The following is a 26,088-nucleotide window of genomic DNA, read 5'->3' as shown; positions in this document are numbered from 1 at the left end:
TATGTGTCCAACCTCGTAGGTTGATCGTTAAAATTAAATTTGTTAGTTCTAAAAGCCATGATAATTATTTATAGGAAAACATTCTATTTTTATTTCTCAAACAAATGCTTGGGCCTGAAAACAGGTTGGTCTTATTTTTCTACTAAGGTTTGAACTTTGAGAGTGTTTACCTACAAGAGAAAAGTGAGAAAATGTTAATGCCTGTTTGAGAAAAGTGTATAAAGTGTGTAGTGAGGGGTTTTACAGCCTTAAAACGTCTATAATAATTGTAAAAAATAACGCTGACTATTTTGCGGATTTCGCCTATTGTGGGCTATTTTTAGAACATAACTCCCGTGATAAACGAGGGCCCACTGTATATCTACATGAAAGGTTTATCTTTGACCCGTTGTGTGACTGTCATGCCAATTGCGATGTGTTTGCGCTTGTGATGGAGGGCTGTATGTGGGGTTAATCTACTGTCTCGTGTTGTTTCTCAGATCAGTTGTTGGTTTGGTTTTGTGGTATGCAGGAGATCACTTGACCGAGGGTCTATACGTTCAAATAATAATTAAAAAATACTGTCATCACTCTTTACTCTCAGTCAGTCTCTTACAACGGTGTAGTCTAAATACACGAGCTTTCGAGGAGCGCACCCAATTCATTACGCACGCTCAGAGGCAGGTACCCTCCGGTGTGCACTTTTTTTGGGGGGGGGCAACCCCGCCCCCTGTGATAAACTCATCGCCCCGTTAATATTTTTTTTCTGGTGCCGGGCCTGCTAGGATCCATAACCATCTATTTATTAGTGTATAATTACCAACAACGACAAATCAGTGTGTTTTTATAAGCTTATAATGAGCCCTACATGTGAGTGCGCCCCCTCATGGAGACCTCCATGTTGCCTTACCATGTTAATACAGTGGCCCAAAAAGGACATTGTTACTCCACCTTTTGCATTTTGCAGTGCAGCCAGAAGATTGAATAAACATGGAAGAGAAATAATAATAATAATAATATAATTAAGGATTAAATGGGGTGTCCGTAAGAGCCTGCCTGCAGAATCAGTGCTTTCTGTCTTTAAGGGCAAAAAATAAATAGACGCCAAGGCAACGTGAGCAAAATTTTGGCTCGACACAAGTGAAGTTGCTCCTTAGGAACAGTCTGAAAAACTCACAGCACCATTAGAATCTATACAAAAAAAACCATACATCTATCTATTAAGCAATAATTTCACAAATGGGTTGCACTTACAAGTAAAACTATGCTTGGGCTACTCTTGGTTAAAAACACTTTCAATACACCTATAAAGTACAGATGTTCCATCCCCCATCATTTCAAAACTTCAGTGTCCCCATAAATCATCTATGGACTCAAATGACTTATTTCAATTTATCTAATTACCCCCACACAGGAAACATTAACAGGAGTGTGTTGCTGTCAAGCTGAGATATAGGAACAACTATCAACATTCATGTAACAGCATTGATAATTTCAGACTTTCCAAATTAATTAGTGCAGTAATAGAGTTTCTTAACTGACCAGTGGGGAATGACAGCCTAATTAACCTATTTCTGTATAAATTATGTTTTTTTTTTTTTTACTAGACATTCAACACCAAGGACTACTGGGGTCTCAAAAATGTTCAAAAAATTTATCTTTTGAGACTAGCAATAAAATATTATTACACACACCTTAGGCATTAGTGCTAATTCAGTATGTTATTAATACAGTATCCACACACCAGACAAATGTAAAGTTCCAACCAATGTACTGTATCTTGCACAAGCAAAGTTTTTAGATACTTACAAAAATACTTGGTAAAGTGAGAATACTTTTAGCATTGCACTGCTTTAATGATTTGATTGCATTATGTGTAATAAGACTTTGAAATTAACAATCTTGTTCTGTCTTGACAGTGATACAGAAAACCAGTATTATTGCAATTTAATCAATATTTAAATACATGTATTGTTCACAGTCTGTATTGCTTATTGTTGATCGTAACTTTGCTGGTGGTGACATTCTGCAGCGACGCTGACTGATGGCTAGGTGATAATTCAGTAATCCTGTTTACAGTTTCAGAAAAAAAAATGTATTGCTATCATATTCTAATTTACATATTACCTTGTATAAAGTGCATTTAACATTTTGCTAATTTTTGTGAACAAAAGGCAAAGTCGACTGCAGGGTTTCCCAGAATTGCCCACAATACATTGCATGACTAATGAAGTTGATACATGTGGCTGCATGCATCTCTTTCAGGATGACTCCAGTCCATATAAGTCGGCCCAGAGTATAAGTCGCACTGGAGCAGAAGTCGCACTTTTTTCTCTATTATCAGGTCATTAATTTGGGATTTTTGTGCTTTACTGTAGTGCACTACTTATTATTGGTATTATTGTTTTATTATTGGAGTTTATTTTGTTGAGTGCTTTGATTCCTGGGAAAGTCCCATACAAATAGTTACTATAATTATTATTATGAATAACAAATGCATGATTTTTCGGAATCTAAACCCTGGGGGTTGGTAAGTTTAGACCTTACTTGCGTGAAGTGCCTTGAGGCAACTTGGTTGTTATTTGGCGCTATATAAATGAAATAAATTAAATAAATTATAAGTCGTACCTGAGTATAAGTTATAAGACCTCTCAAATTAAAACAAAACAAAATGCAACTTATACTCTGGAAAATATGGCACTTCTATGTCCAAAATGTCAGTGGCTATTAGTTATATCTAAATTTATAAAATTCTGCTGAACTAAAATATGAAATATGCTTAAAAAGTGATCAATAATTAGTTATAAATTGTAAAACACTAATATCCTAAGCTCACAATCTTAATTTGTTATGGGCTACCAGGGGCGGTCCTGGAGGCGGCCGACTGGGCAGCTGCCCGGGGTGGCATCGCAGGGGGTGGGGGTGGGGGGGGGGGGGGAGAGGTGGTGGCCACGTTAGTGTGCGTGGGGGGGGGCATGCAGGGGGTTTCGCCCGGGGAGTAAATCACTCTAGGACCGCCACTGTGGGCTACTTACTGGCCACACTAGGCTGCAAGGCATCTAATTTAAATTTTAACCCCTTAACGTCTATTGTCGCATATATGCTACAATATTTGACTCAAATATGCAACATACCAAATTGACCAGTATGCCTGTTGTCGCAAATTTGCAACATACCATTATTATTATTATAACATTATAACATAAATTATTACCAAAATACCAAAATTACTATTTATTTTTTGTGCAAAAGTGAAATTAATAATCTCAACATTATTTACCATCTACTTAAAGGCAAAAACACACAAAACATTTTTTTATATACAGCTATATAAATTCAGGCGTTAAGGGGTTAAAATGTGCCTGTCTGACGTATCGTATGTCAGCATCGGTCTGTCTTGTGAGGCAGTGGAGTCAGCCCCTCGTTGTGTCTATTCATGTGTTGTACTGCAATGGCTGATTAGGCTGATTCTTCAGCGGCAGGTCATGCTGCAGGTATCGCTGCTCGCTGTCATCTGCGTGTTCTTGTTCCTGTCTGATGTACAAAAGGCTTGAAGAAAGACAGACTGCTATAACTTGCAGTGATTCTTACAAGTAACAATGCTGGACAGGACACTTCTTTAGTGTATCCAAAGGGAATAGAGTACCAAGAGACAGCACTCTGGTGCACTTTAGTCAATAGCCACTGGCAGTGCTGTGGAAGTGCTGCCGCCATCTTGGACTGCCGATGACAACAACAACATTCACGACAGTGTAATTTAACATACTTTTTTGTCTTGATGGATCATTACTGGGGCTTATTTTCATCGCAAACAGAATACTGAAGATACAATGAACAGCCGTGGTGAATTCTGAGGCCGTCATGACTCATAAAATAATTACAGAAAAGACTATCAGCTCTTAAAATAAGTGATTTATTTTCTGCTTGTTGGCGGCTGAGAAATGCACCCGGAACGCTGAAGGACTTTAAAAATACTGCGGTTACTCACACACAATTCCATGATAAGAAATTAAACCACTTCAAGCTATATTATGTGGATAGGTTTTCAACAAATTTCATTTTTGTTCATTTAAAAAAAAAAATACAGGATCCAGCAGCAACTCTCCGTTTACTGGCCGTGGATTTGTTCAGAATGGAACTAGAGACATTAACAGTGTTATGTCCGAACAGAAATATGAACTGCAGTTAAAAAAACCCGCACTCTAATAACCGAAGTGAAGATAAGAGTAAAACTAATCCAACATCAGCTTTGATTTCTGAGGAAGAGTCACAATGCTGTCAATACATCAGCTCATCGTTTTATGGATGTGTACAGTTTGCATGAACAATTTGGTTTGATTGTGGTGTATTTTCAGTTATCTGTAATATGCTTTATATTGGTGATGTCAAACAGTGGATCTGGAAAGTATTCACAGCGCTTCACTTTTTCCACATTTTGTTATGTTACAGCCACATCCCAAAATAGATGAAATTTCTTTTTTCTTCAAAATTCTACACACAATACCCCATAATGACAATGGAAAAAAGTTTTTTTTAGGTTTTTACTAATTTATTAAAAATTAAAAAACAACAACAACAACAACAACAACAAACAAATATACATAAGGATTCACAGCCTTTGCCATGAAGCTCAAAACTGAGCTCAGGTGCATCCTGTTTCCACTGATCATCATTGAGATGATTCTACAGCTTAATTGGAGGTAAATTTACCTGGGGTAAATTCAATTGACTGGACATAATTTGGAAAAGCACACACCTGTCTACATATAAGATCGAACAGGTGACAGTGCATGTCAGAGCACAAACCAAGCATAAAGTCAAAGGAATTGTCTGAAAACCTCCAAGACAGGATTGTCTCAAGACACCAATCTGGAGAAGGGTACAAAAACATTTATGCTGTTTTGAAAGTCCCAATTAGCACAGTGGCCTCAATCATCTGTAAATGGAAGAAGTTCAGATCCACCAGGACTTTTCGTAGAGCTGGCTGCCCGTCTAAACTGAGTGATCAGAGGAGAAGGACCTTAGTCAGGGAAGTGACCAAGAACCTGATGGTCACTCTGTTAAAGCTCCAGCATTCCTCTGTGGAGAGAGGAGAACCTTCCAGAAGGACAACCATCTCTGCAGCAAACCACCAATCAGGCCTGTATGGTAGAGTGGCCAGATGGAAACCACTCCTCAGTAAAAGGCACGTGGCAGCCCACCTGGAGTTTTGCAAAAGACACCTAAAGGACTCTCAGACCATGAGAAACAAAATTGTCAGGTCAGATTCAGATGAGACAAAGATTGAACTCTTTGGAGGAAGCCAGGCACCATCCCTACAGTGAAGCATCCCTGGCGAATCTGACTTCTTTCCTTTGTTGCATGGTGCAGAAATTACAGTGCGTCTTTCGGCTTTTGGCCTACTCTCCAAGCACTCATTGAAGTGGGCAGACTGTGGCAGGCCAACACTTTATTGGCCGGGGGCTGCCCAGCTTGAGGCGGGTGGTAACTAGCCAGTAGGACATGATGATCCCTCCCACCATCAGAAGACAACCCGTAGTGACTGTGAGTTTACGCCAATCTGCTCTGGGCTTAAAATTCGTAACTGCTGTCCTCCTGTGTTGTTGCTGCCGCTGGCGGCAGCACTGGAGTAACCTCTCCAGGACGCAGGCATGGGCGATGATATGGAGATTCTGGGATGCCCAGTTGTCAGGATCCTCCTCTAGGCATTGCTGGCCATCTCCAGTGGAAAGGACGAGCTGATACGGTTGGCTCCAGCGCTGCTGCAGGAGTTTCCAGAAGTTGACACAGTGTGTTGACAAACCACCTTTGGGACTCCACTCTTTCCTTCAGGATTTACTCCCTTGGCCTTTGTCACTCCCATGACACCACAAGGCAGGGGTACTATTTGCCCATAGCTGGGGGCTTGGGTTTTGTGCAGCAGGGGGTTGAGCCACAAACTGGTGGGCCTGTAAACTGCACATTCAGGGAGAAGCCCCCTTCCTCCCCTCGTCCTTGCAGTTCAGCCAGTGAGAGGTCACTTTTACCGGGCATCGCCGTCGAGGAGGCACTGGCATAGGACTTGCTGGTGAGAAGCTAAACACTTACAGGGCAAGACTTGCACACCTGGTTCGCCTTTTCGGGGTGCTGCAAAACAGCATTGCTAGTCAGCAGTGGAGGCTGGAAGTAAGACGTGACAAGCACGTGTACTTCACCAACACACTGATGCACTGTATTTATTCCCATACATCAGATTTGACACCATAAGTGAAAGTGACTGTTCGGCTGAAGTGTTGGGTCATTACATGTTATGAAGGTGTGAGGCTACTTGTGTATTAATGCACTTATTTTACTTATTCAAAGTATCAAAGTATGTGGAAAAGACAAAATAATGTTCACCTCTGCAACAGCTGTAGTGATCTTGGCTTCTTTTGCCAGCCACCTGATGTGGTCTGACCACAGACTGTATGGGTCTGATTGGTTTTAAACAGTCCAACATGGCGGCAGCAGAACAACGCCATGGGGGAATCTGTTGCTATGGGGCGTTCTATTGAGTGTCGTTTCTTGGTACTATATTCTTTTTGGTGTAACTGCAATTTTAGTATCTGGCTAATGGCTGTGCTATCTATGGGAAATCAGTCTCATCTCATCACTCCCCCCCTCTTCAAAATGCATAGAACACTGCCATCTACTGGATGGCAGTGTGAAAAGTGGTCAACATGCGGTGTCACACTTCACAGTTTTTAGTTTTGCAAATGTTTTTTTTTTTACAAATGGAAAAAAAAAATATGTATTTACAAATAAATCAAAATCAAATCAGTTTTATTTATATAGCACCAAATCACAACAAACAGTTGCCCCAAGGCGCCTTATATTGTAAGGCAAGGCCATACAATAATTACGGAAAAACCCCAACGGTCAAAACGACCCCCTGTGAGCAAGCACTTGGCAACAGTGGGAAGGAAAAACTCCCTTTTAACAGGAAGAAACCTCCAGCAGAACCAGGCTCAGGGAGGGGCAGTCTTCTGCTGGGACTGGTTGGGGCTGAGGGAGAGAACCAGGAAAAAGACATGCTGTGGAGGGGAGCAGAGATCGATCACTAATGATTAAATGCAGAGTGGTGCATACAGAGCAAAAAGAGAAAGACACACTCAGTGCATCATGGGAACCCCCTAGCAGTCTAAGTCTATAGCAGCATAACTAAGGGATGGTTCAGGTTCACCTGATCCAGCCCTAACTATAAGCTTTAGCAAAAAGGAAAGTTTTAAGCCTAATCTTAAAAGTAGAGAGGGTGTCTGTCTCCCTGATCTGAATTGGGAGCTGGTTCCATAGGAGAGGAGCCTGAAAGCTGAAGGCTCTGCCTCCCATTCTACTCTTACAAACCCTAGGAACTAGTCTGCAGTCTGAGAGCGAAGCTCTGTATTGGGGTGATATGGTACTATGAGGTCCCTAAGATAAGATGGGACCTGATTATTCAAAACCTTATAAGTAAGAAGAAGAATTTTAAATTCTATTCTAGAATTAACAGGAACCAATGAAGAGAGGCCAATATGGGTGAGATATGCTCTCTCCTTCTACAATATACATATACACATCTGTTTGTAAAAACCAACACACACGTTACAAATTGGAAATTTGTGTTTGTGGATCACATCACATGTGTGCAAATCAAGGACTATTTCTAGATCGCCCTCTGTGCATTTGCAGGTATTAACGAGACAAACTTAACTCCATAAAAAAGGTGTATTTTCACTTAAAAAGTAAAGGTTTGCATGTACATGCTGTCTTTCTAGAAGACACACTGTTGATCATAATGCATTGCGGCAATGCATTATGGGAGTACTGGGTTTGTTTTTGTTTGTTTTTTTAATTATTATTATTGTAGTACATATTTGTTTAGCAGTGTTGTTAGTGTTATAGATTTGTTGTGTTTTTATAGTTCAAGGAATGTAGTTACTTTGGTGAAGAGTTATGTTGTGACCATGAGTGAAAACGATGTTGCAATTTACCTCTTCTGCCACTGTCTGAGCTGCTGTATGTTGAAAGTACATTACGTTTTATTTTTCCAGCCGCAGCAGACAGCTGGCCCGCTCCCTTCTACCGGGGGATGGCTGAGTTCCTTATGGCAGCCTGTGTTGCAAAACATGCAACAGACAGGAATGAATATTTGGTTTTAGGATTTTCAAATGTTTTTGACTGTTTGGTCTTATGCCAACAAAGAAATGCTAGTGGACTGAAAGTTAGCGGAACTAAATTTAGCGGAAGCTAATTAATCCGCTGATGGTTTTCAAAATTCTCTGAAAAGCTAATCCGCTAACGAAAAAGTAAGCTTCACTAATTAGCGGATTAATGGAACTGTGCCCAGTACTGGTTTTCCTGTGTAATTTCATTAATGCTTTTTGGAGATTTGGTAGACTATACACTTTTAGAAAGCTTATGGAATGAGTAATAATAATAATAATAATAATAAAAAAAACAGTTTCAACTTTTTCAAATGTCATGTTCGCCATCTTGGATTTACAAGTATGTATGTATTTAACAAATAACAGCACCATTCTTGGTTTAAGAGTTCATAACTTTTATTACAAATTCCAACAAGGATTGAATTTTAGAAATCCTAGCTGGCAGTCATAACAACCTTTGCAAAAAAGAATACCTTGTTTTTTTTATTCCTTATTTCTTATGCTTTCTAAAAACAGTTTTCTAAATCTCAAAAAATTGCAACAAACCTATTTTGAATCATTTTTTCAGGAACCAGATGGAATTTTTCCTTACCACTGTCGCCTATGTGTTTGCTCAGGGGGTTTGGTAAAGTTAGACTTTATCAATATAATAAGGTGTGATGTGATTTGGCACCATATAAATACATTTAATTGAATTGCAACCTGACTACAAATGAGTAGGCCAGCAGACAGGTAGATTTTGAAAATTTTGAAACTACTGGGAATTCTTGAACCCACCTCCATATGTTTGCCAAGTCTGGTGCAACTCAGAGTGAAAAAATAAAGTTTTGCCCTTTAATCCCAATGACCTCAATCTTTGTCAAAACAATCCTTTATAGGGCGATTCTGGGTTTGGCCATCATCTACATCTCAGGTTTAGTGGAATTTGCTCAAAAGACTGGGGAGGAGTAGGGGAACAAACAGATATCAGGGCTGTGAAAACTCCGCGGATCCGTCAGACTCCGCGGATTTCATCATGGGGAGGGGGGCGGGGGTGTTAGTGTTGTACTCTTTAATCGTGATCGTTACTGAGTTTTTAAAATGCTTATCGCAAAGCGTTCTTTTTTTACGACATCATGCAAGTTTTATAAGTCCGCGGACACTGATCTGTGTGTTACAGATACAAATCAGTTTCCTCGGATCCGCGGAGTTTCGGGGAGAATAAATGCCACTCAAAGCGTAGCTGTTGCGACAGTTGTCGTAAAGCAGGACTGGTTGGTTGCTGCAGTGATGCTGTGTGGTTCCTGTGCGAAGCTTAGCTAAATGTAGCATGTGGACATCGCAAACTTTTAGAACTTTCAAGTTTTTAAAAGACGAATTTTGCAGCATGTCTGTGTCACGGAGCGACATCAGACAGAGCAAAGATGGCGAGAAAGACGGTTTGAAAAAGTCTGATAAGGACAAGAATCCGTGGAATTGTTGCTGGCTTCATGAACACATCTGAATGATAAACGGGAAAAGCGAACTGGTAAGAATTTTTTTTCTCTCTGGAAAATAAACATTGTGCTGTTAAAACAGAATTTCAGAACAGATTATGTGCCTTTTTTTCTTTCATTAATCTAGACTTTCTTTCATTGAAAAAAAAAGACTGTGGCTTTGAATGAATTTAGGCTACATGAATTTACACAACAATGTAAAATTAGTTTTTATTAATGTAGAATTTTTTCATGGGAAAAAAAGACATTGTGGCTTTGAGTGGATTTACAGGAATTTACACAAGAATGTGTGGCTTTTTACAATAAAGTATGTTATTGATATTTTACCCTAATTTTTAAAATATTCTACAAGCTTTAGCTGTGGTTTTTGAAATACTTTAACAATCTTTTCAATTTTCATGAATTTCATGTAGTTTAATTGTTCTGAGTTAATGCATAATTTGGTTTACAATTAAAAGGAAAATCATACCACGTCCTACTTCCACATCATGTTCTGTTATTTCAACATGATCATTGACGGTTAAAATGAAAGGTTGAATGTAGGATCATTTAAATATGCACTAATTTCGAGATTTGTTCTTCCGGGAGATGTTTAAAATGTATCAGTAGATGAAAATATAATTTGGTTTCTGGGGCCCCACAATGTCCTAGACCCCGGCTCCTCGGGGGGGGGGGGGGGGTCACCCCCCCAGACCCCATGCGAATTTTCCTCGGATTTCACAATTTTCATTTCACAGCCCTGGATATATGTTTCTCAAACTACAGTATGACGTGTTATAATCTCTTATCAAAGTCTTTGTAATCCAAAAAAGAGCCAGTGGTCATTAACTGATCTTCCCAACACTTTACCCATTTTCACTGCTGTGAAAATTCTATTGAATTATATCATGTAAATGGTCCTTCGAGGTCATGGTGAGAGTATTTCTATGACACACCCATAGAGACAGCTCGACATTGATTTGAATGTCCTGTGAGCACTGGAGTGCTCCCTCATTCTATGGTGTGTAATGGACTCTTTTGTTGTTGCTGCTGCTGATTTTAAGCCAGGTTTCCTTTATCTGAGTGTGTGATTTTCATCATGACAAATAACACAGAGTGGGTGTTGATTCAACACATCATGACATTTGAAATGACCGTTGTTGCATTCTGTGATGGATGAAGCTCAACAACAAAAAGCAGAAGAAGCCAAAACTATCTACATAGAGGGACTGAGTCATCAAGGCAGTTTAAAATCAGAATATTTCAGCATAAAAACTATGCAGTATGACGGTTACTGGCAGCAGCATCTGCCACCTGTGAGTTGGTACATTCCACTAACCTCCTCTATCCTCAACAGTAAGAGATGCTCCAAACATGTGTTTGTGCCGCCGTGCCAGCAGGGAGGAGAGCGGTCTACTTGCTGAGCACCCTGTAATTTACCAGATGTCTACTATAAGATTAGCACAGTTTTGCAAAGAACAGTCATGACTCTCCAGCTGGGTCTCCAGAAAGGTCTACCAACAAGTTCAAGAAATAGTCCATTTTTATTCACTTCACTCATCATTTGCAGTTATTTTCTCACAGAAATTATTAAATGACAATAGAAGAAAGTAAATAACTCTAGTAAATTGCACAAAAATAACATTACAAGGTCTGTTAGAAAAGTATCGGACCTTTTTATTTTTTGCAAAAATTATATGGATTTGAATCATGTGCGCTTGCATCAGCCAAGCTTGAACCTTCGTGCGCATGCGTGAGTTTTTTCACGCCTGTCGGTTGCGTCATTCACCTGTGGGCAGGCTTTGAGTGAGCACTGGTCCACCCCTCTCATCAGATTTTCATTGTCAGGAAAATGTCTGAACAGCTGGAGCAGCGCTGCATCAGATGTTTCAAGAAACTGTGTGAGACAGCCAGGTGGAACCATTCGGAAAATTCAGATGGCTTTCGGTGAAAATCCTATGGGCATCACACAGATTAAGGAGCATTACAACCGGATTAAAGAGCGGCCATCGACAGGCTGAAACGACCAGATCATTTCCAAAGTGAAGGCTGTGTTGATCCGGGACATCGTGTGACTACCAGAGAAATGGCAGAAAAGGTGGACATCAGCCATTTTTCATCAGATTCCACTGTTACAGGAGATTTTGTAATGAAAGACGTGCGGAGGCATTCGCGCGTCGGGACAAAGCCGCAATGGCGTTAGGTCTTCCACCATTCAGAAGATTCAGACGGCTTTCGGTGGGTTTTTAGTCAAGTGAGTATCCGAGAAATTGTGGAGAGCTGGGCATGTCATAACATGTCCCGTGAGACTTCCAACATGGACATGCTTTTGTTCTCCGCCAATGTGCAAAATTGAAATAAAGACCATTTTAGGCCATTTGATGCCAATGTCTTTACAAAAAAGTTCATTTAAAGCTTAAGAATTCTTCAAACTTGACTTTTTTTTTTTTTATACTAACTGCCATTAATTTTCCTCAGTTATTTCTCAACTAACTGGACTTTAACTTTACTCAACATTTAGTTCTTTGGGGATGTTTTCTGGCTCCTACACTGTTCAGTGTCTACATGAACTGGGTGTTGGGTTGTACTGTAGAAACCAGCAAAGTACACTACTAGTCAAAGGTTTGACACACTTCCCCATTCAGTTGAATGGCAAAGCTTTCCTACAATTCAGCACCAAGTGGAACTGATGAGCCAAATAAAAAATGTGTTTATTTAATTTAACTTTTCTGCATAACTAAAGTGTAGCAGTATATTTTTGTTTGTTTTGAAAGCACTATCTAAGCTTGAGTATACAGTAACTGGGTGTGTTTTGGGTTCTAGTGCTAAAATCAGTTTCGTTAGGTAAGCCATAAATGTAAAAAAGATTAAGGCTCTTGAGCTTAGTTGTCTTATCAAACAAACATGTAGGCTGTGATGTCAGTGTGGGATAAAAGCAAAGAAAAGATGACAATAGGTTTAAAAAACAATAATTCAACACACAATAAGCAGTAAAGTATTAAAAAGCTGAGTTGCACAACAATGCCACACACTAGTGGTTAAAAATATGCATGTCACTGCAATGCATTCTGGGAAAAAGGTTGCGATGGCCCGCTATAGCCGCGTCACTCTACAGTTTTGTTTATCTGGTGTGTGGTTAATGTGATTTACTGGTGTTAATGGTTCTCAGACAGTGTGGTTTTCCTCTTTGAAGCTGGACAATGTGCATCACATACAAGCAAACTGAAAAAGCTGGACGTTATTGTTTATGTTCAGATTCCACATGGTCAAACTCCCCAAGATCCTCATGTCTGCCCTCTGCTTGTTCTATAGATGCTAATAACTCTTTCATGTTTTTGTAGCATGCATTTCGTCCTCTCCCAGACAGAATTTCTTGCAGTTGTTTCCTGGTTAAGTATGATAGCAATATATCGGAAGCCATGTTGGATTTTGTGTGTCAACAAGTTGCCTGGAGGAGTTGCAAATTTTTACCCACTAGGCAGCAGCACACGTAACTCGGGCAGCCTCAATTTATGCATCGACTGAAATAAAATTTATATAAGCGGTATTAAGCACATACATGTATCCCTATGATGATATATACCGAGTATCAAATATCCATTGAAACGATACACAACCCAAAGGGGACAACTGGATGTCTTTCATACTAGGGGCCTCATTTAGTAGCCGTTCGTACGCACAAATTTGTTCTTCAACCATGCGTTTGAACATTTATACACAAAGTATGGAATTTATCAACTTGGACTTGGAAAAGTGTCTAAATATATGTACAGCTCTGATCTTGGACATGCACAGCATCTAGTGGTAGAACAGGGAAAGTGCAAGAGCATTCAACTTCATCCACAAACGCTCTTTATTTCCTCATACTAATAAGTACACATTTAGTAATTATGTTTGATTAGAAACAGACGTGTTGCCTCGTGGGTGACTAAAGACCCCGTGAGAACTAGCAACAAGCACCTTGAGCTCCACCTGTTGCTATAAGGCATAAAGAAAACGGCTTCCCTCCTGTAATACTATATTAAATATGGGGCCATGTTTTTGCTGCTCAGATTTCATTAATTTAATTTATTTCATTTATATAACGCAAAGTTGCCTCAAGGTGCTTCACACAAGTAAGGTCTAACCGTACCAACCCCTAGAGCAAGCACACAGGCGACCGAGGTAAGGAAAAAAACTCCCTCTGATGATTTGAGGAAGAAACCTCAAGCAGACCAGACTCAAAGGGGTGACCCTCTGCTTGGGCCATGCTACCGACACAAATGATAATACAAATATACAGGAAATTTTGGGAGTCCATGCTGGTGCACAGGATGGGAGGTCTGCAGAAGAAGACACCCACTCCCATCTCTGGATGGAGCCACTCCTCAAACAGAGAGAAAAAACAGAATCAGGCAGCAGAAAGACTACAAATACAGTATAATTTGTTGGCATTAAGCAACAAGAAAAACAGAACTACTACTAAGGTGATCGCTGGCCACTAGCCCTAAGCTTCACTAAAAGACCCAGACTTTAGATAAAGTTGAGGCCGCAGCACGCACCGTTTACTAATAAAATGAATTTAAAAGGGTAGAACGTATAGTAGCATACTATACCAGTATGCTAGCCATACGAAAGGGAAAATAAATGCGTCTTAAGTTTGTACTTCAAAGTCTCTACAGACTGCTTTATTGATGCAGGGAGATCATTCTGAAGGATTTTATCTTAATAAAGATGGCAGCTGGTGACATTACAGAAATGCAAAGAATTCTGAGAGAAAAAAAATGTAACAATAAATGTCTACTCATTCAATTAACGGCAAGGTTTTATGCCACATGTAGTGAGCATTTTGATGTCTCTTACAGCTTTTTAAAATTATGTCCATAAGTGATTTTATAGTCTAAGTTATAAGACAAAGTGACACTGATGTGTGATGTAATTTTTTGAGGTGCATCTTATAAATTTCCCTCGACTTTACACTGGTTTTTCCTCAACACCAGCTGACCTCTTCTTGATTGCCCCTCAAGCATTCCACGTTTCTTCCTAATCAGATCAAAAATCTTTAAGACATAAGAACAGACAGACACGCAGGACTGAAAATAATACTCCTGCGTACATGTGTGTTATAGTACTGTATGTGGATTTAATAGTTTCAAATCAATAACAAGTTCACACAATATGAAAAACGTTCAGAATCCAATGCATTTTGAAAAAACAAACTATATTGCTTATAATTTAGTCATGCAAATGTTTTATGTGTTTGTGTAATTTGTGTTTTATAGCAGTCTTTGGTTGTTTATCGACACTTACTTAATTAAAAATAGGTTTAGTCATACTTATGAGCAGAAAGAAGTGCACAACCTCTGACAAATGCATGTTTAATACTGTTCATAGGTTTAGTAATTAAAAACATGAATTATTCTTGTTTTTCCCCATGAAGATGGCAGCCAGATGAACAACGCGTCTCAAGGATCACCTCTAACGCAGCCTTACCCGGCTGTGGAGCAGATCACCAGCCCCTACGACGAACTGAAGCCCGGTGAGGAGCTCAGTACGTACGCCACGCTCAAAGCCGTGGGTAAGAGAGCGCTGCACGCGAGTCGTTACAGTGTAACACGCCATGTCATTTCATATGATCAGCTCACATGTTGCAGGGCATCCAGAAAGTATTCACAGCACTTCACGTTTTCCACATTTTGTTATGTTACAGCTTTTGTACTCTGCATATTTGTTTTGGCTTGTTTTACGTCGGATGCCCTTCCTGACACAACCCTCCTCATTTATCTAGGCTTGGGACTGGCACTCAGAATGTACTGGCTGCACACCCCATGTGGCTGGGTTGTGTGAAATTCAGCGAGCAGGTGAGACAGGCACTGGATGGAGGGGAAGCAATTTTGGATAACTGGAAAAGTGCTGCATATGGGGTGAGGGAGACAGCTAGGAAGGTACTGGGTGTGACATCTGTTCAGCGGAAGGAAGACAAAGAGACTTGGTGATGGAACTATGATGTTCAGGAAAGCATAAGGAGAAAGAGGTTGGCGAAAAAGAATTGGGATAGTCGGAGGATGAAGAAAGCAGACGGGAGTACAAGGACATGCGGCGTAAGGCGAAAAGAGAAGTTGCAAAAGCTAAGGAAAAGGCACAGAGTGAGCTGTACATGAACGTGAACACGAAGAAAGCTGGAAAGGCTGTGCAGCAGATTAAGGTGGTAAAAGATGCAGATGGTCATGTGCTGACAAGTGAGGTGAGTGTGTTGAGAAGGCGAAGGGAATATTTTGAGGAGCTGATGAAGAAAATGAGATAGAGAAAAGGCTGGATGATGTGGAGAGAGTAAATCAGGAAGTGCAAAATATTAGTAAGGATGAATTGAGGGCAGCTATGAAGAGGATGAAGAGTGAAAAGGCAGTTGCCAAGCTTCTGGTATTATATTCATGAAGACCTGAAGCTGTAATTGCTACCAAAGGTGCATCAACAAAGTATTGAGCAAAGTGTGTGAATACTTATGAACATGTAATTTCTTAGTTTTTATTTTTAATAAATTTGCAAAAATGTAAAAAAAAAACAAAAAAAAAAACAAATGTCATTATGGGGTGTTGCGAATAGAAAAAAAATGAATTTACATTATTTTGGAATAAGGCTGTAACATAACAAAATGTGGAAAAAGTGAAGCACTCTTAAGACTTTCTCGATGCACTGTGTAACCTAGATTAATAAAACTATCATCAGATATCAGATTGCCACTACAAAGAATATCAAAGTGCAATTGATTTGTAATCTGAGCAGTTATGACATTGGTGAATCCAAAAGTGTATATGCAGAGTGGACGGGTTAAAATATTATACAAAAACGAGGCTTTGGAAGACTTTCAGTTTCTGTTTACACAACACAATTTTTTTTTTTCCCCCCACATGGGGTAATAGCTGGTCTTAATATTAAAATATGTATCAGTTACAATAGTGCAGCGGATAACTGAAAAAAATGCTTCAAATGGTGATGCAAGCACCAAATTTGGCACACATACTCCTTAGACATTACTCTTTTAAAAATGCCGGGTACCCACGTGAACTTTCAAGAAGGGGTCAATTGAAGTATTACACAGGGGTCAAAATTTAAAAATGCTCCAATCATATTGAAAGGTATTCCATATTATTTGTCTGATCATAAAGATTCCAAAAAGGTATAGTTTGGACTATCTGTGAATGAATGGTCTGGAGTTATGGAGTAAAAACAGCAAGAACACTGAGAAAGGTCAATTTCAGTTTGTACAGGGGTCAAAAGTTAAAGTTGCTCCAATTTTGGTAAAAAGTGGTGCAAATTACTGGTTGAGCTAATAGGATTAATAAATGGAATAGTTTTGACTGTGTTGCATGCTTGGTTTGCAAAGTAAAGATTAAACAATATCAGCATCCATTGGATTCTATGACATGTGACATATGTTACCCTCTAGCATGATAACTAAGCATGATACATGATGCAAACTATTCCTTTTTAAAACCGTATTCACCCAACTAATAATTTGCATCACTTTTTACCAAAATTGGAGCAACTTTAACTTTTGACCCCTGTACAAATTGAAATTGACCTTTGTCACTGTTCTTGCTGTTTCTACCCCATAACTCCGGAACATTCATTGTTGAAGCAGTGGGAAGCAATGAAAACATTTTTTTGGCCAATAACTGATTAGTGCCAGTCTGTCAAAGTGTACAGTGGAAAGTGGCCAAAGCTCCCTGAGGTGAAGCAGTGCAGCAAGAAGGTGAGGTTTTTATGCCTTCCTCTGGGAAGGAGGGCATATAGTGATCCTCTTACCTTTACCACACATATTAGAGAGTACAGGAAACTCCTCTGTTTGCTGGTATAGAGCTGGTGGTTATGGCAACTGGTCAAGCTAACACTTATGCATAAAGAACAGAGAACTATTGACAGTCACTTTAGTAGAGTTTAAAACAATCATTGCTCAAACTCCCTGTTGCAATTTAGAGTAAACTGGAGTTGGGTGTAAAAAAGGCAATTATGTAGGATGGAAACTACCAATGTCACGTGCATTGGGCTTTGCGCTGAATGTACAATAGAGGTCTAAGAGGGGGTTTTTTTTGTCTTTGTTTGTTGTAGGTATTCAGCACATTAACAGGAAACTACCGCATTTTCCAGAGTATAAGTCACACCATAATATAAGTTGCACATGTCCAAAAATTGACTCTTGAAGAGGAAAAAAACACATAAGTCGCACTGGACTATAAACTGCACATTTTTCTGTGTTATAAGCACTTTAATTTGGGATTGTTGTGCATTGTTGTAGTGTAATTTTCATTTGTGACATTTCTTTTTTTTATTATTGGAGTTTGTTTTGTTTATAGTAGAGAAGCTTGAATCTTCGACTGGACTGGGTTGCTTGACTGGGTTGCAGTCGAAGATTCAAGCTTCTCTACTATGGAAACCACCTGGACAACTGAGAGCCTACACAGAAACTTTGTTTTGTTTAATGCTTTAATTCTTGGGAAAGTTCTATATAAATAGTCATTATAATTACAATTATTAATAACAAATGTGAATTTTTGGTGTATACGTTTGTTACAAATAGCCATGTTTTTATTTGTTTTTATTTACATACGTGTAAATAGGTGTTTGTAGTCAGGTATCAAATGGCTTGTGTTTTTTTAACAGCGTGATTTTAATTATTCATTTTTTTCATGCTGTTGATTCAGCGTTTTGAACCAATTACTGGAGGTTTCAGCAAAATAGGCTGTCATAACTCATCTTGTCGGTCTGTCCCCAAAAGAATTTAGTGTGATGCCCTGGATTTGCTCTCTTCTCCTCCTTTCCTGTCAGCAACGACACAATTTTTGTATGAGGTTCTTCACTTCGTGAATCAGAAATTGCCTCACACATTGCATTTAAGTTGTTGCTACTGGCTATAATACTAATAATAATAATAATAATAATAAAAAAAAAAACATTTCACTGGAAATAAATAAATAAAAATGTAACTGAAATTAACCTACATACATTATGTCATACATTATCTCATTGTAGCAGGGGTGGTGGCCAAGTGGTTAATGCGCTTGGTTTCAGTTCAGAAGGCTCCGGGTTCAAATCCCACCCCTGCCGCATTCCTCTATGTAATGTGGAGTTGCGTCAGGAAGGGCATCCGGCGTTAAACCTGTGCCAGTTCAACATGCAGATCCTCCTTAGATTTGCTGTGGCAACCCCGAGTGCAAACAAGGGAGCAGCCGAAGGGACTCACTCACATTATCTCATAGAAGATTCAGACTCTTGGACTTGACAACACACAGTGTTTTTCATATTTTCTAAACATTTAAAACTATTTGCTATTTGACTTGTCCAGCAAAATATAAATAAATAAATAATTGCATTATTTGGATTTTTAGCTAATAACATGGCTAATTAAAAAAATATTATCTGCTGATGATGGCAGCTATTAATTTCACGTGTGAGAGCTGCACATTTAAAAGATTTGTTTATTTGGTTCAACTCATTTACAGCTCCTTCTGTTTATCATTTATTGTAGTGTTCGGCTCCTCGGAGCACTTCATTTAATCATTTATTATGACTTTCTGCTTGTCGTCCAGTTCATTGTTATGTACAGTTTATGCACAGAGCTACCACAACTCGTTAAAAACAACCGAACAAAAATATAGACGCAATACTTTTGTTTTTGTTCCAGTTTTTCATGAGCTGAACACAAACTATTTCTCTCAAATATTGTTCACAAATCTGTCTAAATCTGTGTTGCTGAGCATTTCTCCTTTGCAGAGATAACCCATCCCTCACAGTTGTGGCATATCAAGATGCTGATTAGACAGCATGATTATTGCACAGGTGTGCCTTAGGCTGGCCAAAATAAAAGGCCATTCTGAAATGTTTGGTTTTGCTTAATTGGGGGGGTATGGGGGTCAGAAAACCAGTCATTTGCCTCACGCAGTGCAACACATCTCCTTCGCATAGAGTTGATCAGCAGTCAGATGCCATTGAATGTGAGCGTTTTCCCACTTAAGTCTGTTACAACGAGAAACTGCAATCAGGTTGAGACCCAGTGAGAATGACGAGTATGCAGATGACCTTCTCTGAGAGGGTTCCTGACAGTTTGTGCAGAAATTCTTTGGTTCTCCACAGCAATTGTTGCAGCAGCTGTCCGGGTGGCTGGTCTCAGATGATCTTGGAGGTGAACATGCTGGATGTGGAGGCCCTGGGATAGTGTGATTACACATGGTCTGCGGTTGTGAGGCCTCTGAAACGTTCTCTGAAACGCCTTTGAAGATGGCTTATGGTAGAGAAATTAACATTCAATTCAGGGCAACAGCTGGTGGACATTCCTGCAGTCAGCACACCAATTCCATGCTCCCTCAAAACTTGTGACATCTGTGACATTGTGCTGTGTGACAAAACGGAACATTTCAGAGTGGCCTTTTATTGTGGCCAGCTGAAGTGTGTTGTGCCTAAGGGTGTTGAATCTTTTCTTTTGAGAAGGCCAGCTGAAAACAACTTGCAAATAAAAAAAGTGAGCAAAACAAATGAATTTTGGACAGCAGAAATTTGGATAATTTTGTTCATTTAAAATGTCCATTCTTCTCAAGTAATTCCAATTAAACAGCTCATTGTGCACTTAATTACCATCTGTTTGTTGGTTGCATCCATTTTTAGTAAGATTGCAAAAACACAATTAAAACAGTAGTCACAAAATTTTGTGAAAAGGTGTAGATGTGGAAGAAAGCTTTTTTTGGAGGGTGTTTTGTGATATGGAGGCTTTTGCTCTAATAAGTTCCCATCTGGTTAATATTGTGATTTACTGGGGTTTCAGTGTTGTCATGAGAGGATTTCAATTTTACCTCCACATTTGACTCATAAGAAAAAAAAAAATCTTTCAAAGTATGACAAGCAGATGATGTAGAAGTAAGGAGTAAAGACGGTTTTAGATCTGCACTCGATGCCACTGAGCCGAGTAAAGCAGGAGTCTTTTTATAGACCCGAATCAGTTTGATGCGTTTGACAGACTTGACAACGTTCGCCTCGGTGGGTTAAGTCACATAAAGTGTCTCTCTTTGTGATGCGCATACAAAGCGCTGTCAAACACACCAACCGTTTGGGAAAATAAACAGGACAGGAAACAATCAACACACAAATGAGTCTGGCTTTGGTAATGGGAAACAACCAAACTGTGCACGGTGAGTCTCTGCATCCCCGGCATACGCATTAATCTACTGGCACTGATGTGGGTTTTAGTAGAAGTAGTTTGTAGAAAGAAAAATTAATTTATCTTCACTGCATATTTTTCTTCATTCCTGAAAGTGTGATGTAACCGCTGATAAGCAAAATCTATTAAAGAGGAACCAATTCAAGGTTATGTAAAAGGTATACGTCTGTTTCAGTACTATATTATTAGGTCTGAAAGTATGTTTGTAGATTAAAAAAAAAAGTACAGGTTCCTTTCAGGTATTAATTTGCAGTTATTTGTACCAGGAAATTAATAATATAAATACGGACATTATCATCTACACATCTACTGTACTGTTTTACATAAAACCATGTATGAATAATGTCAGTAACAGAAACCACATGTGTTTTCCCCCAATACTATACAAACAGTGAATCTTTATGAGTTCAATGGTATAAATATTTTATGAGGTGGAAGTTGGAACATCCCATTCAACTCGGCTTCACCTCATTGAATGGTATGTGATCAAGGTCCGTCATGTTAACTTGATTGACAACCGGAGCCGGCGATTGTAATGGAAGCTCCTTATATTTGATGACGCACTGGGGCAAACTTTCACAGCGAAAGCAGAGCGAAAGCAGAAAGAAAAATGCAGCCACTGTGTTGTGTGGGCCGCTGAAGAGGAGGTACTGCTGACCCACCACCACCAGATGGCGCCCTGCTTGAAGTGCGGGCTTCAAGCACTAGAGGGCGTCGGAGCAACCGGGAGTGACAGCTGTCACTCATCATCAGCACCAGCTGTCACTCATCCACAGTTCATCACCACCACCATAAAGGCCGGACTACAAATCCACCTCCCCGCCGAGAAATCAGCCACTAGAGAGGTAATTTCTCTGCTACACTTAACTCTGACTTAGAGTCTGAACATCTTTGCAGCCGTTTTCCTGTGGTGTGCCTTATCTGAGGGATTGGCGTTTGGTGTGATCAGCGATGGCTTCGCTTCACACTCCAACTAGATAAGTGGTTAGACAGGAGCTGCACGAGTGTGTGATTGGAGGTGCTCCCTCCCAAAAGAACACAGACTGTGGGATTACTGAGTGTGCGAACTCACACTCATCAATACTGTTTCTGTTCTCTGCCAGCAGTACCAGGTCTGACAGCTGGAAACGGTGGCCACCTGGGGATCCAGGACTTGGTGGCTCCGGTGTTCTTCAGATCCGTTGGCGGTGAAGGCCGTGTGGGATCCGGCTCGGTTCGGGACGGACGTCTCCTATCCTCAAGCCTGCCCACACGTCACGCTACATATAATTGTCTGTGGTACCAAAACTGTTTGTCTGTATTCCGCTGTGCACTTAACAACATTAAATTGTTACTGTTTGGCTTATCCATTGTCCGTTCATTTAACGCCCCCTGTTGTGGGTCCGTGTTCCTACACCTTCACAACACACTGCACTCTGCATTGTGTTGTTATGACTCCATTTGTTCCCCTCAGGACGCAAACTCATGATCCTCGGCATGGTAGTCGGACTCTAACCAGAAGGCTAAAACCCAGGGCTCTGGCCTTGTGACCAGAGAATCCTTTTGAGCTGTTGGGAGTGAGGTTTACTAACTACATCTGCACGGCGACACCTGCTGGCCTCCGTTACACTGGCCAAGTCCCAGGAATGCCCTTCAAGCGTCAAACGCAGCCTGCTTGTCTCTCTTGGCTTCTGTCGGTTGTGGGTACTGTGACCGTAGGGTAAGAGAGGTATCAGGGATATCATAGAAGTCTACAAGCAACAGGTTGAGAGTAACTCCTGCAGTTCAAACCCCCAACGTTCATGGCATGTAGTGATGCATGATACCAATTATGTTATTACCAATCTGACCACTTGCAGCAGTGCCTCACTGGTAGAGCAACTCATCCAAGTCTACAGAGAATCTCACGTGGTCAATGAAAATAAACTCGCTGTTTAGTGACTACTTTCTAAAGACACTCCAGAAAGTCAACCTGTCAGGTGTCATTCTTTTGCTGCTCCATTGAGAGTGTTCTGACACATGAGCTCTTACTGTTCTGGGGATAACAAGAAGGTGCTACACAGGGTCATCAACACAGCCCGAAAGATCACCAACACACACCTCTGCCTGGCCTGAAAGATATTTATAGCTTCTGCTGCCTGCAGATAGCATCCTGCATCTCAAAAGACCCATCTCATCCCATCCATCAATTCTTTACCCTTCTTCCTTCAAGGAAATGATGCACGTCCATCAAAGGACAAACTGCATGATTAATCCCAAAGCTGCTGTTCCACACAACTCTGCACTGAAAAAACAGAAACTCGTACATTTATTAGCCCTGTGAAGCACTTTCTGTGCAGTACTTGTACTGTATTGTACACTTTGTTCTTTATTTTACAAATATTACTGAATATTGGAATGGAACACAAGTGCATGTGTAAGAACAGTGTGTACAGTGAGGCAAATAAGTATATATATATATATATATATATATATATATATATATATATATATATATATATATATATATATATATATCAGAAAATCACATTGTATGGTTTTTAAATAATTAATTTGCATTTTATTGCATGAAATAAGTATTTGATACAATAGAAAAACAGACCTTAATATTTGGTACAGAAACATTTGTTTGCAATTACAGAGGTCAGATGTTTCCTGTAGTTCTTGACCAAGTTTGCACACTGCAGCAGGGATTTTGGTCCACTCCTCCAGATCTTTCAGGTTTTGAGTTTCAGCTCTCTCCAAAGATTTCTATTGGGTTCAGGTCTGCAGACTGGCTCGGCCACTCCAGGACCTTGAATTGCTTCTTACGGAGCCCCTCCTTAGTTGCCCTGGCTGTGTGTTTGGGGTCAGTGTCATGATGGAAGACACAGCCATGACCCATCTTCAATGCTCCTACTGAGGGAAGGAGGTTGTTTGCCAAAATCAAATGATACATGACCCCATCCATCCTCCCTTCAATACGGTGCAGTCGTCCTGTCCCCTTTGCAGAAGAGCACCCCCAGAGTAGGATGTTTCCACCTCCATGCTTCACAGTTGGGATGGTTTTCTTGGGGTTGTTCTCATCCTCCAAACATGGCAAGTGGAGTTGATACCCAAAAGCTCTATTTTGGTCTCATCTGACCACATGGCCTTCTCCTGTACCTCCTCTGGATCATCAAGATGGTCACTGGTGAACTTCAAACAGGCCTGGATATGTGCTGGCTTGAGCAGGGGGACCTTGCTGCCCTGCTGGATTTTAAACCATGATGGTGTCATGTGTTACGAATGTAATCTTTGTGACTGTGGTCCCAGCTCTCTTCAGGTCATTGACCAGGTTTGCATGGAATCCCAGACTGAAGAAGATTGAGTAATTTTGTGTTCCTTACATTTTCTAATAATTACCCCAACAGTTGTTGTCCTCTCACCAAGCTGCTTGCCTGTTGTCCTGTAGTCCAGCCCAGCCTTGTGCAGGTCTACAATTATGTCTTTGGTGTCTTGGCCATGGTGGACATGTGTCTTTATACAGGTAACAAATTCAAACAGGTGCCATTAATACAGGTAAAGAGTGCAGAATAGGAGGGCTTCTTAAAGAAAAACTAACAGGTCTGTGAGGGACAGAATTCTTGCTGGTTGGTCAGTGACCAAATACTTATTTCATCCAATAAAATGCATATTAATTATTTAAAAATCATACAATGTGATTATCTGATTTTTTTTTTTTTTTTTTTTTTTAGATTCTGTCTCTCACAGTTGAAGTGTACCTACAATAAAAATTACAGACCTCTCCATTCTTTGTAGATGGGAAAACATACAAAATTGACAGTTGATCAAATACTTATTTGCCTCAGTGTATATGTGCCAGGATGTGAATTTTTTAATGCATTGTGTATATACTCGTTATATAATATTATTATTAATTTTCTAGACATGCTTATTCCAATTAAGGGTCACGGGGAAGCTGGACGCTATCCCAGCAGTCATGTGCGAGAGGTGGTGTACACCCTGGACAGAATGCCAGTCTGTCAAAGGGCCATTATTCTTATCATATTGTGTATATTTATGAGCTACATAAAGTACAAAGACAGCAAATATATTCTATTTTATTCTCATATTATTAAATACGGCAGCATATAAGTGATTGTTTAATCATACATTGCAAAGAACTAAAATCTAATATTCATCTTATAAAACAGTTTTGCTGCTGCTGTTGTTCCGCTGCAGTGTTTGATTTGTTTTGTATGGTGACATTTACAATGTATTTAAGATGGCACAAATTAGAAATCTATTTTAAACATCGATCCAACAACATTTAGGTGATTTTATGGAAAGTTCTAAATTTTACTTTGATGAATACATTAACATGAGACCTGATAATGTCTTAGGTTTGAGTTATTTTGATGTTAACATTAGTTCTGTCTCTATAGCTTGTTCCACTGACAGTGCAATGGATGATTTATGTTTTTGGTTATTTCTTTAGCGGAGAAAGCTAACGATGGCTTCTACGGTAACCGCCGGCTCATGATGGAGATGTCGTCAAAGGGCAGCCTTCCTATGGAATCTTTGGATTTGGAGCCAGAGCCGAGTAATCCTTACAGCCCGCCCAGACAGCTCTCTTCAAAGCACGACGGATACAAGTACAAAAGCAGCAGAAGCCACAGTTCTCAGTTGCTGGATTACGGCTCTGGCTCCGACACTCCAGTCAGCCCAGCGGTGCTGAGATTCTGGGAGGCCAAGGACACACTGGGACTCAAACTGACCTATGGTGCAAAGAAACTGTGCATCATAGACAAGGAGCTGCACACCACTCGCTACGTGCTTCCACAACCATACTTTGTCACCAACAGTAAGACAGAAGTGACAGTATGAGGGTCAAACTTAAAAGTCTGCACTAACAATGTTGGAAGGAGGGTAGCTGCTAACTGGTGTAAGAAACCCACATGGACTATTTAGTGTGAGCAGTTGTGCATGTTCTTGGTAGCATTTAAGACGCTCTGATGGCGTATCATGTGTACCAATCACTGTGCCTGAGGAAGGCAGGGTGATCAATATGTTATAACATATGTATCAGTCATGTGAGTAATTACTGTCAGTAATTCACAAGGTATCCAAAGAAGTAAAAATGAAAGTATCTCACATGATTCTCAAAATTAGCTTTGGTTAAATGAAGAAACCTCCCATTTACCAGTCTAATCGAATGTAATGTAGTTGATGAAATATTTGTTAGGACAATTTATAGATATTATATTTAAATCTGCACTGCTTACAATCTAATGACTGTAAACGTAGGCAATAATCGATAAATTGTTGAATCAAAAGCAGTGTCCAAATTTTACTTTTGCTCACC

General features: G+C 39.9%; 1 protein-coding gene across 2 annotated transcripts in view; it reads left to right on the top strand.

Annotated features, from left to right (window-relative positions):
• shisa9b (shisa family member 9b) overlaps positions 1–25,612 on the top strand; it is a 45,987-nt gene extending 20,375 nt beyond the window's left edge. Inside the window, exons 3-4 of one of the 2 annotated variants that reach the window (XM_034190996.1) lie at positions 15,015–15,125; positions 25,222–25,612. In XM_034190996.1, the coding sequence (XP_034046887.1) occupies positions 15,015–15,125; positions 25,222–25,610 (500 nt within the window). In that variant the 3' untranslated portion in view covers positions 25,611–25,612. Of the gene's footprint in view, positions 1–15,014; positions 15,153–25,221 lie in introns of both variants that reach the window. The other variant, XM_034190995.1, reaches the window with a different exon arrangement.
• Positions 25,613–26,088: the final 476 nt, after the last annotated feature.

Source organism: Thalassophryne amazonica, chromosome 16 (genome assembly GCF_902500255.1).
Source record: "Thalassophryne amazonica chromosome 16, fThaAma1.1, whole genome shotgun sequence".
Lineage (NCBI taxonomy): Eukaryota > Metazoa > Chordata > Actinopteri > Batrachoidiformes > Batrachoididae > Thalassophryne > Thalassophryne amazonica.
The sequence above is the reverse complement of the archived record's forward strand: the minus strand, read 5'-3'. Positions and strand labels throughout refer to the sequence as shown.